The sequence below is a fragment of the Berghia stephanieae genome, chromosome 4 (genome assembly GCF_034508935.2).
Source record: "Berghia stephanieae isolate SIO BIC M18660-M18661 chromosome 4, UCSD_Bste_1.3, whole genome shotgun sequence".
NCBI classification, from domain to species: domain Eukaryota; kingdom Metazoa; phylum Mollusca; class Gastropoda; order Nudibranchia; family Aeolidiidae; genus Berghia; species Berghia stephanieae.
This window is the reverse complement of record NC_088363.1, coordinates 47,530,502-47,544,885: the sequence shown is the minus strand read 5'-3', so window position 1 is coordinate 47,544,885 and position 14,384 is coordinate 47,530,502. Positions and strand designations below refer to the sequence as shown.

Sequence of the window (14,384 nt, the reverse complement as noted above, 5' to 3'; positions counted from 1 at the left end):
ATATTAAAATCAAAGAATTCTGCGAATCCATCCACGGAAGATTACCATCACTGGTCTATTAAAACCCTAAAATTTTATCTAGAATGACAGTCAGTTATCATACACTTAATTTATACAGATTTTAACGTATTGCACATCACTCCAGATTCCAGACCATAACACTCCTATCTTTTAATAACTACAAGCCATTGCAATGAGCTGTTAAATAATACATCTGCACACATCTACCAAAGAGATCTCATCCAAAAAAAAAATTAAAACAAAAACTGATGTCTAAGATCAAAAGAGGCATAACAATTGACTCTAGCACAAATAGGGGTGGGCTATTTATTGGGGAGACATTTTATACAATGACCAATGAAACAGTCAAACATATATATAAATCTCAGACGATACATTCCTCAATCCAAAAGTATGATTCTATTCTTTGACTATGAAGCTTGAGTGAAAGTGTAAGTGCACTGCCTTATCAATTCAGCCATCTCAGATAGAAAAGGACAGCAAGGATTCACCTCCCCAACCCATACCCAAGCATAAAAAAGATGAGAGAAAAGAAAGCAAAGTGAATTGATATTTTTTTAAAACACACTTACCAGTTGACTAGAGGTAGAACAATCTCCACTGGATGACTCTTTGTTAGAAAAACTGAGGCTAGATGACCTTGTAGATCTGTAGGTATTATCCAGTGAATATCTGGAGTATTCATCTTCTTCGTCATCTTCATTCTCTGCAAATTCCTCCAAAGAGCCTAGCCTCTCTCTGAATTCATTTTCCACATTGTTGTCACTATAGTCGTAATCTTCACCATCATCTTCCTCATCCTCCTCCTCCTCCAAACTCTCTGCATGCTGACTAAGGACACTTTCCTCATCATCAACACTCTCATCGTTTTCATCAGAAATACTTTCATCTTCCTGCACACCAACTTCATTATTATTATTATTCAAACCATTATGGAAATTGTTATCACCGCTATTATTCACACAGTTCAATTCATTGGGGTTGTTGGAATCACCTATTCCAATATCTCTATTGTTTTCACTATCATCGATATCATTCCTATTATTATTATTACCAAACCCGTCATTTTCATGATTATTACTATTATTATCCTCATTTTCTTCCTGACCTCGATGAATGTTTTGTGATAACCGCAACAAGCTAGCATTCCTGGTCACTGCTACATGAAGAGAAGTAGGAATTTCTGCTGGTGGAGTATCTGAAGAATGGACTGGTCCCTGAACAAGACGAAGAGCTGCACTTTGAGAACGTGTAAAGTGTGATGGTGAGCTGTCATCCAATACCCCACTGCAGGATGGTCCCCCACCACCACTGCCACAACCACTGGCACCAGTGACTGACAAAGGACTGACTAGTTCCTGTTGCTGACATTGTTGTCGTGTAGTTGGTCTCTGGCCTATCGGGGTGGAGCTGTGGAATAATTGAAAAATAGTCAAATTGATACAGTTCCTTTGACGTAGAACATTCTACTCAAGCCATAAAAAAAAATTGAAAAATAAAACCATCCTTTAAAATCTCACCATCACTTCCCAAATTATACGAGTTCCAACGTTGTTTTGAAATTTACAACAAATCCTACTTATACAATTACAGGCTGGCCATCAACAATGCAATTTTTTAAAAATAATTTCTACTACTACTAATTTACTCTGAAATAATTGTTAGCTTACAATTGGCTTGTTGGGGGTCCCGATAACTCAGCTCGTAGAGCATTCAATTCACACGCAAAGGGACCGAGATCGATCCCAGGTGCAGCCGAGTTGGGTTTTTTTCTCCCCCCCCCCCCCCCCCCCCCCCGAGCCGTGATTGGTTAGCTGGGTCTGTTAGATCTGACAGAAAGTACTTTGAGATAGACTAGATTCCTATCCAAAGGGTAGCAAGCAATTGCTATTGCCTGTTTCACGCTACAGAAACAGGAATAAACTCAGCTCCATGTGGCAATTGGCTCTGAAGGACTTTTGTTTGTTTGTTGCTTTAGGTCTCTTCCAACACAATTGAGGTTATATGAGAGACCGCTGAAACAAAAAAACAAGCAATCTAACAAAAATAGTACAAATGTAAATCAAAATCATAACCTAAAGATATCATAAGCTAAATTATAAATAACCAAGAACAAACAGGCAGAAGATTTACAGAAAAAAAAATATCCCCTGTCAAAAATACAATCACAAACCAAAGAAGCAGGATAGGCTAGTAAAAAGAAGAAGAAACGACATCACTATCGGATCGTACACCCATGAGAACATCATAGGTATATGATTCAAGGGTGATGCTCCCATCCAACCACCCGCCTCTGAAGGACTACTAGTTGGCTTGTTGCACTTAATGCACAATGTTTTGGTAAACAATCTTTCCCTCTATGATAATGTGTAGTGGACTCTATTCTAATGACCAACCTCTTTGCTGCTTTAGCCTTGGCAGTACCAAGCTGCCTGTGGTGATGAAGGTGTTTACATATTAGACGACCTCTATTTTGATCTATGATTGTGGGACTAATCCCAGGCACCTGCTTGAGGCCTGCCACACTCTGAAATCCACCACTCTCCTGAAAAATATTATATTTTAAAAATCATTTAATATGTTTCCAGAACCAAACTTTTAGGGTAAAATTTATAATTTTTCGGGTATATTTATAAAACAAAAAATAATTCTGAATCACAATCAAATTGTTACAACTACAACTCATTTATGACTCTGTCTATTTATCCAGAAAAGCGTGTGGAGCAAACACTTATCCATGATAATAAGAAATGAAAAGAGTAATCACATATATATTATCTTGATGATCTAAACTATATACTATACAGAGACGCCAACTTTTAACTTGGCTCACAGGAGTTTTTTTTTTTTTTATTATTTCTTTTTTATTAAGGGTTTTATGGCGCTTGCAACACATTAAGGTCATATCAGCGCCAGTAAAAGGAAGAAAATGGGATAGTAAAAAGTTCTAGAATTACAATTAAAGCACAAAAGAAAAGGTGAGACAAAGGGGAATTGGTTCAAATAGGGAACAGATGTAGATTCCAAGAGCACACCGTCAAAGTACTTAGTTTGAGATCACCTAAAAGACTCACACAGACACAAGCACAGGTCCCGAATAAGAGGAATACACTCAAATGGTTACAAATCATAATATAATATAATATGTAAACTAAACATAATACAATCCATAACAGAGAGATGATTTACAAGGAAAAAAATATCATCTCCCAAAACAATAACTATACATTCGACTGTTTCCCTCCCAGCCAAGGAACTCCGGCCAGGGCCAGGACAAAACCAAGTAATCTCATTCCAAGACAACGACAGGAAACAGTTGGAAAACGGGTTGGGGGGATAGAAGACACAGCATGTACCTCCCTGCCCACTATGGGAGGTCAGGATCCCCACCCAGGCTCACAGGAGTTTTAGACACCACTCGTAGGAATTTCAATGCCGAAAGAGGAATTTCCGCACACAAGAAAAAGGAATTGGAATGGTATTTGGTATTGTATTTACATATTGTATAGTTCTAAATAGATAACTGATTAGAATTATAATTATGATATATAAACACATTGCCAAGTACAATCCCAAAGTTTCTTTATTTCAAATGTAGTAATAGTAGTAGTGATGATGAAGATGTGATAGTGGTTGTTGTTGTAGTAGTAGTGGTAGTGATGATGATATGGTGGTGGTTGAAGTAGTAGTTGTAGCGATGATGATGTGGTGGTGGTATAGTAGTTGTAGTAGTTGTGGTAGTGATGATAATGATGTGGTGGTGGTTGTAGTAGTGGTGGTAGTGTTGATGTGGTGGTGATGGTGGTTGTAGTACAAATGGTAGTGATGATGATGTGATAGTGGTGGTTGTAGTAGTAGTCGTGGTAGTGATGATAATGTGGTGGTGGTGGTTGTAGTAGTAGTAGTGGTAATGATGATGTGGTGGTGGATGTAGTAGTAGTGGTAGTGATGATGTGGTGGTGGTTGTAGTAGTTTTACTGGTTGTGATAATGATTTGGTGGTGGTGTTTGTAGTAGTAGTGGTAATGATGATGTGGTGGTGGTGGTTGTTGTAGTAGTGGTGGTGATCATGTGGTGGTGGTGGTTGTAGTAGTAGTGGTAGTGATGTTGATGTAGTGGTGGTTGTAGTAATAGTGGTAGTTGCAGTGATGATGATGTGGTGGTGGTGGTTGCAGTAGTAGTGGTAGTGATGATGGTTGTAGTAGTAGTTGTGGTACTGATGACGATGTGGTGGTGGTGGTTGTAGTAGTAGTGGTAGTGATGATGATGTGGTGGTTGGGTATCCTTGGAACAAATTGACCTCACTGGAATTTGACGGAAGTTGCCCGGAACCCGGAAATTTTTGCTCCAGACCGGAGTATTTTCCGGTGAAACAGGAGTTTTGGCATCACTGTACTATATAACAATCAAATAATATTTAAAAATCCAATCAGAATAAGAAAAGAAACCCACTAATTATTTGCATAAATTAATTAGAAAAATCTAGACGCATCCAGCCTTCTTAACAGTTGAACATGAACTGACAGTGATTCTTCATTTTCAACCCAATTCAGAATTGGGGTACGATATAGAGTAACTCATATTCTATGTATCAAGAAATTTAAGACTTTACTGGTAATTCTAGTTTGTTTCCTATTTTTTGTATCGTTGAAAGGGGGCAGGGGAGTGGGGGAGGGGAGAAGAAGTGTTTTAAGGTTTGTCAAATCAGAAAATATAGCTCATCATGGCATTCTAATTCTAAAATTTCAAGTTGTCAACAAGACTTTGATGAAGAATGCATAGTATAGAGTGTTTCAATTGAAATGAATGGCAAAATATATTAATATTAATATTGGAAAAAAAAAAAGGAACCCTTAAATAACAACTTTGGATAAGTCCAAACTCTTTTCTTAAAATGAACTTGAACAGATAAAAAGTGAAATACCCTTCTATGCTTGACAATAGCCTCAGCTCGGTGGTGTCCAACTCCTGCAAGGTTCTCTAGATCAGAAACTGTCGCTGTATTTATGTCAATTTTCCACACAGCCATTAAATCTCAACAGTTCTGCATCCCTCAACAGGAATTGACAAAATCTGCTGAAAAAAAAAAAAGAAATTAAATAAACAAATAAAGAGTTAAAGAAATGCAATCAGTGGTATCTTGCCAAGAATCAAACAGTGCTAGCTAAACATGAGTATGACATAAACAAATAGTTGATGATGATGATGATAATAATGATAATGATAATAACAATAATAATAATAATTTATATAATATTAATAATAATAATAATAATAATAATTATTATTATTATTATTATTATTATTATTATTATTATTATTATTATTATTATTATTATTATTATTATTATTATAGTAATAAATATTTGAGAAAAAAAAACATAACAGAACAAATAAATCTAGAGCAAAATATATAATGCTAGATAATTTTCCACCATCTTTGCTTCCTTGTTATAGTTATTTTCATCTCTGATTCAAATAATATGTTGGATCTAGTTTTGTGGAGGTGTGATAATAAATTGAAGAAGACAGGAAAAAAACAGGTGTGGTCAGTTTTGGTGCGAACAACACCTAGGCGTAGGGATTCGTCCGCGAAATAAACAAATTCCCGGCCACATCAACATTCCCAACGTTGTGGTAAGAATTAACAAATTATAGAAACAAAAGATGATCAATAAAGTTAACACGTAGTGAAAATGTTAATGGTTGGTGGACTATGAACAGATTTGATGATTAACAAGTTTCTTTCAGGTTGAAAAAAAAGGCAAATTGCCAGTTTGACGTTTTCAGTTCAAAGTGACAAAAAGTTATATTTCATTGATCCATTTGTATGTTTTTTTCTAAAGCTGGATTGACATTTGCGCACTTTCATCTTGTCTCAAATATTACTTGATATAACATAACTGATTTGGGACACAAATAACCACTGGCATTTTTTTTCAGAATATTTGGTATTTTTTCACGCCTAGTTTGGTATTTTTCATAAAATCTTTCTGCCAACTTGATAAATGTGTCTGCCAATTCAATAACGAAACGGCTAGGTTTTTGGTTATTGCCAGACAGGTGTCTGAGAATAAGAAATTTTCACAATCCTAAAGAACACTCTACAACCAGGGTTCAATATTACTCTAACCGTCAAACCTGATAAATGTTACAGTTTTCACCATTAGAACAAATGTAAATTTATTTCAATGACTTGGTCTCGAAACCAGAGTCATTATTGAATCCCATATTGCATCATTGTCATTATTAGAAAAATGGTATGTCAGATTATAATGATAGATAGTAAAATTCCAACCATCTGTTACAAGAACAAGCGTGCTTTACAATGGAGGGACAAGATGACTTGCTTCAGTTAAAAATAAAATTAATGACGACTTCAATCCATTTGTTGATTTAGGACTCAATTATGCTTATGCATTCCATATCTACTTACTACTACTCGGATATAATATTGGAGAATTTTCAGTTCCACACTGAGTGTGCTTTAAATTCTTGTCACTTCACCCAATTTCCTCAGTTCAAGTCTTCTTCAAATAATTTTCTCACGAAGGCTAAGGCATTTTGATTTTGAAAGGAGAATGTTCTAATTTTTTTCAGGGGAGGCCTTCCTAAAGCTCCTACATCCCCAGTATTCTTGTTTTTTATAATGTTCTGGTAAGGGGGTTTGGGAGGGGGGAACTTTTTTTTTTTTAAGTCTCCCCCCTCACGAACCCCCTACTACTACTAGTACTGGAATATTATAAAAAAAAGTTTTCCCTCTCCCAAACTCCCTACTAAAACAAGAATACTGGGGATGTAGGAGCTTTCGGAAGTAAAGTCATCTTAAACACATGAGCTGAAAACCCTGGTGCGCATGTGGTCAAGTTCCAAATCACAATCACACTCTTCTGCTGTTTTGTGAGTGCGTTTGGTGTGTGTGTGTGTCCGGGGGAGGGGTCAAATTCAAAATGTTTTTGCAGCTTATAACCTGATCTAAAGCTAGATAAAATCAAAACATAGATCTGAAACTGAAAAAACAATCCCTTCATCATGATCGTCACCCTCATGACGATGATGACCGATGAGTCTCATGACTTACTTTCTCATTCACACACAACAAATCACTGACTGGTGGCAGAAGTTGTTTTTTTTTTAAATATACGAATCGCCTCATAGACTTCAATCCTTCAGATTATAAACTGTTTGAGATTTCAGATGAAAATCAAACTAAATAATAAAACTCTATTCAGTATGACGTTTTCCATCACTGACTGACTGATCATCAGTCATCATGATCATCAATCTCTCTACTCTCTGTTCCCGTTAACGAATAATTTCCCTGGACAGAGCAGAAATAATCTGATCCAAATCAAAACAAGTCTCTACCAAACAAGTTGATATAAATTTAACAAGAAGTTAAATTATTAGATAGAGTGAGTAGACATACCACTCTATTCGCACGAAAGGAGAAAAAATAGAATACAGAGGCAACAAAAGTAAAAGAACCATGGGTCTCAAAGCACCTGTTTGATCTCAGACAACTCACACGGGTCTTTCTGTCTTGGGAGTCGTATTCTCTTCCCTGTGGTTTCAAATCACTTTAATCTACTCACAATGAACAATATAAGAGTTCTTCAAGGAGGCTCAGAAGAAAATAAACACTGTAAATTTATTATGTGTGCCTAAACATCGGCCATTTTCCCCACTATCTTCCCCTCCTTGAGTGCTTCGGGTTATATTATCTTTGATGTGGCGAACAAAGCCGAAAGCTAACGGGAATATCCGAGATTCTAAAAAAGTTTCACCATCGCAACAGACAAAAATATAAGAGGAAACAATTTATTATATTTTTTTTAAATCAGAGAGAGAGAGAGAGAGAGAGAGAGAGAGAGAGAGAGAGAGAGAGAGAGGCGTGGCATAGCGGGATGGTATTTACTTTGGACCTAAAAAGGTGAGTTTGATCCCCGTGAGGCCTTGAGAGAAAGTTACGTTCAATTCAATTTCAATTCAATATTTATTTATTGTCGGCATTTAAAAAATGTTTCATATATAATGTAGTCAGGCTAATAGAAACCTTTGACCGACATAGGTTTTAACACATAGTGCATAAAAATACATAGTAGTAGATTTTCCCTTAAAAACATTCTCTCATCAAGATTCCAATCATGACACACAAAGAAAAAGTAACATAATATTATATACACACACATATACATATATATACACATATACATACATACATACATACATACATATATATATATAATATAATAGACTTCATCAAGGTCTATTAATATATATATATATATATATATATATATATATATATATATATATATATATATATATATACGTTGCCCTCTTGGGTTATTACTTTTCACGAAAGTTTTTGCTAACATAATATTACAAACGTTGCAGGTTACACACAGTTTTGTGTTTTCGTACGATTGATCTGGTGGGCAGAACAGGTGGATATTTTAACTAGACAAAGAGCTTCAACGATCAGCTTGATATATTTGGTGCGGCTTCGTTGTCTTGTGGCCCATAGTCATCGGAATTGGAATTGAATACACTGGTTATAGTCGATAAAAAATATATTTTATGTATACATCTTTTATACAAAACACTAACACAAACAACAAAATATATAAATAATAATTTATTGATAAATAATAAAAATGTAAATTTTCTTAATAAAATCTGATTTAGAATCAGCAAGCCATTTTAGCAACGTCTCCAAATATGCAGGTCTGATACCCGAACGCAATTATAGTTTAACATTGTTGTAATGAACAATATTTTGCGTCTTTTTTTTTTTTTTTTTTTTTTTTTAAAGATTTCCATTACAACAATGAGCCCATAATACCTGTACATAAGTGCACGTCGCCTTTTAGGCTTTTCGGCGACATAATATTTTTTATAAAAAAAAACAAAAAAACTTTGCACATAAATTAAATACTCTATATATTATACATTAAAAAATTGATAGATAGTTTTATTAAATAGTAGATATGAATATTAATCTACATACGAGAACAGAAAACAGATCTGAACTAGTCCGAGAAGCTGTCACCTATTTCATAAGAGTCTCTCAAACCTATTCAAATCTGTCTCCGTTCTCGTGTGCTCTGGTAGATTATTCCACGAGACTACAGTTGAAGTGATTTAATTATCTTTGTGTGCTTATGTTCTAATATTATATTTTGCCTCTATAATAAAGTGAGCCGACAGGCTTGGGGCAAGAGACTCCTCAGTTGTAATTGAACTTCCTAAGATGGAGTTTCCCCATAACCTTATTATATGAACTTTTGTGGGTGACCCTATCGAATTTATTTGATTTATGAGAATTATCGCAACAAACATAATACGTAACGATCAACAAAACATTTGTGACTAGAATTAATATATTTGTTCCAGCATTAATTGATTATATATATAAAACAAACAAAAAATCCTAGAAGAGACATCTTCTATTTTTGAAATATTTTGCGGTGCTGATCAGTGGACATCAACGGGAGCTCCATTATTCGTTGGCTTAATATTTTCTTAAGGTAAGGGTGCCCTGTTAAATTAGAAAGTTTTGTTTTTTTTTAATTTTCATTATTATTATGTTCTGTGTTGTCTCGTGACGTGAATGGAGTACATGTCAGTGAGCGAGTGGTCGTCCCGCTAATCAAAATTTAATACCTAATTAAAAGTATAAATTAGTGGTGACATAAGTTACATCCCTTGTTTGTTGTTGATTTGTTGATACTTGACTTGGCGTGGTCGGATTTTGGCCCATTTCAGGCCGGAGACGGAGAGCGCTGTTTTGCGGACTGTGTACTCCCCCTCTGCGACAGGCACCCACTTTGTGATACTACTACTACTACTACTACTACTACTACTACTACTACTACTACTACTACTACTACTACTACTACTACTACTACTTCTACTACTACTACTACTACTACTACTACTACTACTACTACTACTACTACTACTACTACTACTACATTCTACTACTACGACTAATAATAATAATAATGATAATAATAATAATAATAATAATAATAATAATGATAATAATGATAATGATAAATAATAATAATAATAATAATAATAATAATAATAATAATAATAATAATAATAATAATAATAATAATAATAATAATAATAATAATAATAATAATAATAATAATAAGAAGAAGAAGAAGAAGAAGAAGAAGAAGAAGAAGAAGAAGAAGAAGAATACGGAACATATTATAACATTATATATACTATAATATTGACAGTCCTTTACCTATCATATAGTTATAGGATTAGCATATTTCGGCACCAAAAGGCTTTGCTTATCTTATAAACAACATGTTTTATTGTGAGGCTATCAGTTTCAGTTACAATTTAAGCAAAATGGATTCTGTACATTATTTATATTTTGTAACAATGCACCATTCATCCCTGCGGCTGGTCGTATGGAACCAATTCGTCAATCCACTGGCTTTAACGACCGCCCCCCCCCCCCCCCCCCCCCCCCTTTAACACGATCAATCCCCCACACCGATATAAACGCCACCATTGTTCGTCCTCATACGAAACGAAATAGACCCCCTAACTCCTTCATCTCCCCTTTCCTTTCGTCCATAAACACAGACTTCTTGTTTTCGTTCTGTGAAAACAATTTAAAGAGTTAAAGAGCTTCTCACACTCCTCCCAAATTTATACAGATTACATGATTTACAGAACAACTGACACATTTACGAAAGACCAGCTGTTTAATAATATAAAATTGGACTTTAACGGATCATTCCGTAACTGGAAACTAGAAAACAAAGATATGAAACAAATATTGCCGTACTCTGAAAAATAATATTTGAAAACAACAACAAAACAAGTATTTAACATTCTGGCCAGGAAATTCGTCCTTCAAATATCGATTAAAAACTCTCAAACCTGGGACTTCTTTGACGTTTTTGACAAGATGAGAGTCATTTTAATGGATTGATATTTGAAGGTCGAGTTGTCATGGCTAAATTTTAAAACGTTTTTTGTTGTTGTTGGTTTTTTATTTTATTTTATTTTCTCCAGAGAACGCCAGAATATGTATCTGTATTGTGTATCTAACTACAAAGAAGTCGTACAAAACGTCAGTCGTATGTAATGTAATTTACTGACTGATAACGACATTGTAATAATAATATTATGTATCTCCGATTCTGCTTGTTATCCTTTCCTAACCACGATTAAACGACAAAAAGTGTGGCCATAAAGTCTTTCCCTGATTTCAAAGACTTATTATTTCAAAACCGTTAAAGATATTATTTGAATCTGATTTTCACCATCTTCTAAGAAAAAGTCATATTTATTATAACTTCTGAATCTCATTTTATCGCTCATTCTATTTCGGAATTACAACAGTGCGTCAAACTTCTCATAGTGTTACATTGTATGAAACGGTATCGCGAAAAGTAGCTCAACAACGTTTCATAGTCCATTTTGGTAGACCATTACAGGGCAAATAAATAACAATGTGAAATTTAAACAAAAACATTGACATTTCCTACCCATCATTGTTTTTGTTTATTTATCTTAACAACGCCACAACCACATTATCTTATTCGTCTGTAGTGTTTCATTCATCCTGTTTTGTTCATAAAGGAAAAACCTGTTTTCGTATATTAATATTCAATTGAAGCTTACATTCAATTTCATATTGTTATTTATTTAAACATGGATTAGCAACAACCTCAGCCGCCTAGCTACCATTGGGGGTTGAACGAGAGAGAGAGAGAGAGAGAGAGAGAGAGAGAGAGAGAGAGAGAGAGGGGGGGGGGGGGGGGGGGGTTATGGCGCCTACATGACTTAGGTACGCACCATTTCGAAGTTAGTAAAAAGGGCATGGTGGAACGGCTAAAGGTAACAGTTACAACTCATCTAAAGATCCCAACCAGACAAGAAAAGCTACATGGAATGGGATTGTAAGATTTTTTGGTTTGTTTTTGTTTATAATGGTTTTACGGCGCTTGCAACACATTTAGGTTATTGTAACTAACTCAAAATGTGGTTCGGTGACTCAGTGGTAACGTGGCTGGTCTCATCACAAAATTCAAGCAATGTTAAGCATGATCAGCGGCTGAATGAGTGACAGTGGTTGTGAAAAAAATTGGTTCCAACATTTGATCTTTGGGTAAGGTACTTAACATATTATATTATTACCCTACTCAACGCATATCATTTATGAATGAGCACCTGGCTATAGGCAATAACGGATATCGTAAGTGTTAGAACAAAAAGGATGCCTAACAAGTAACTTGTAGTGTATGAAATTGAATTATGGTTTATCTACCCTGCTTGCGGAATAAATTTTAAAGGCTCGATAGTATTGACTTTGCTACACACCCAAAAGATACAAAGTTCAATTTCCATAGCATTATGTGGACTTCAGCAAGCCACTTCCCCCTTAGCTCAATTTGCGGCGCTGCGCTGCGACTGACACCTGGGCTATTCCAGTCTTCCTTTGGAATAGGTCCTAAGTCCAATTTCCGCTTGAAGATGAAAAAGGAAACTGTATTCTTTATTTCATTGATATGTCGAGGGAGATAAATTTATATATGACATATACAAGTTGTTTTGTATGTGTGTGTGTGTGTGTGTGTGTGTGTGTGTTTGGGAATTCTATGTTACAACATTCATTTACTGAGGTAGCGTGGCATTGAAGAGATGAATGGCGAAGTACTAAGAATAAGCAGAGAGGTGTCGGTTATGCGAAACGGCGATGGGGTGTGTAAGTGGCTGTGTGTGTCTGCATGTGTATCATATACACACACATGCAGTGCAGATAGATACACACAAAAATCACATATGCAACTGTCAATGCCATAGTAAATCATCGGTGGTCGAAATCACCTGGCGCATTAAAAGAAAACATTAATTGATTAATTTTTTTTAAAAGTTGGCTTGGTTAAATTAGTTCATGGAAACCGTGTTCGAGGCAAAAAATAGTTGAGGAAGGAATAGAATTATAACGAAGAATAATAAGGGGGGAAAAATCGGGACATTCGAGGAAACCGTGCTGGAATGTAGTTCAAATCGGGAATAGAAGATCCCACGAGCAATCCACTGATGTGCCTATAATATTAGGACATTACCCAAAAGTCCTATCAAGGCACAAAGGATCCCATTATGATGGGTACACTCAAATGTTTACATATATACATCCCAACACGGTTTCCTCGAACTCCTACTCCTCCGGACATGCAAAAACTTTCGAGGAAGCCGTACACGGCCATGACGTTTGATAGGGAGCGGGGGTGTCGGTCTGGCTAAGGGGTATAGTCTTTGCTTTGTACCCGAAAGATACCCAGTTTGAATATCCCCCGAGTTACGTGGACAACCTATTTCTCCCAAGCTCAATTTGCGGCTGATACCTGGGCTATTCCAGTATTCCCTTTGAACAATCCCCAAGACAAATTCCCGCATGAGGATGAATAACGGGAACTTTATTATTATTTACTTTATTGATATGTTACAAGGGGTGTGTGTGTGTGTGTGTGGGAGGTGGGTTTGCTGTATCACAACATCAATTTACCACTGAAGCCAACCACTTGCACGTTGCATTGAAACTGGAACTCATGGCGAAGTGATAAGAATAAGCGGAGAGGTGTCTTTTATGCGAAACGGCGATCGAGTGTGTGAGTGGCTGTTTGTGTCTGCATGTGTATTATATCCTGCACACACTCACACACACACACACACACACACACACACACACACGCAGTGTAGATAGGAACACGCATATGTAACTGCCAATATCACAGAAGATCAGTGGTCAAAATCAAGGAGCGCACTATAAAAATTTTTAAAAAAAATAAATATATTACTTTTTACGCTGGCTTTGTGAAATTAGTTCGAGGAAGGAATGGAATAACAGAATAATTAGGAGAAAAATCGGGACATTCGAATGAGTTCGAGGAAACCATGCTGGAGTGTCCTACAAATCAATGAAATGAATTACAGTCGGGGATAAAACCACCCCTCGTAAAAAAAACAAAAGAAGAATGTATACATTTGACTGTCCCTCTTTCCATCTAAAGATCCCCGCCAGGACCAGGTAAAAAAAGGGGAACAATCTCAAGCAACACGGAAACGGGAAAACAGACAGCAAGTGACCTCCTGCCCACCATGGAATGTCAAAGGACATCACCCTGACAGATTTAAAAAGTGAGCTTTTATGTAGCGCAATATCCACTCAACGGGCTCAAAGAGCTTTACAATAGGACCAAGCCAGCATCAACAATACGTGGAGGGCGCGGCATGCAGCCTTAAGGCGGTATCATTATTTTATATTCAATAGAAACAGGACTTTTTTTTTTTTTTGATCGGCCAGTTCCTCAAATTACA

General features: G+C 35.9%; 1 protein-coding gene across 4 annotated transcripts in view; it reads right to left on the bottom strand.

Annotated features, from left to right (window-relative positions):
* The window catches only part of LOC144970718 (F-box/WD repeat-containing protein 7-like), a 28,235-nt gene extending 20,479 nt beyond the window's left edge, over nucleotides 1-7,756 (bottom strand). Inside the window, exons 1-4 of one of the 4 annotated variants that reach the window (XM_078910645.1) lie at nucleotides 7,526-7,756; nucleotides 4,945-5,096; nucleotides 2,418-2,566; nucleotides 594-1,431 (exon numbers count right to left, since the gene is read on the bottom strand). In XM_078910645.1, the coding sequence (XP_078766771.1) occupies nucleotides 594-1,431; nucleotides 2,418-2,566; nucleotides 4,945-5,049 (1,092 nt within the window). In that variant the 5' untranslated portion in view covers nucleotides 5,050-5,096; nucleotides 7,526-7,756. The remainder of the gene's footprint in view (nucleotides 1-593; nucleotides 1,432-2,417; nucleotides 2,567-4,944; nucleotides 5,097-7,525) is intronic. The other 3 variants (XM_078910648.1, XM_078910647.1, XM_078910646.1) reach the window with 3 other exon arrangements.
* Between the last annotated feature and the right edge of the window lie 6,628 nt (nucleotides 7,757-14,384).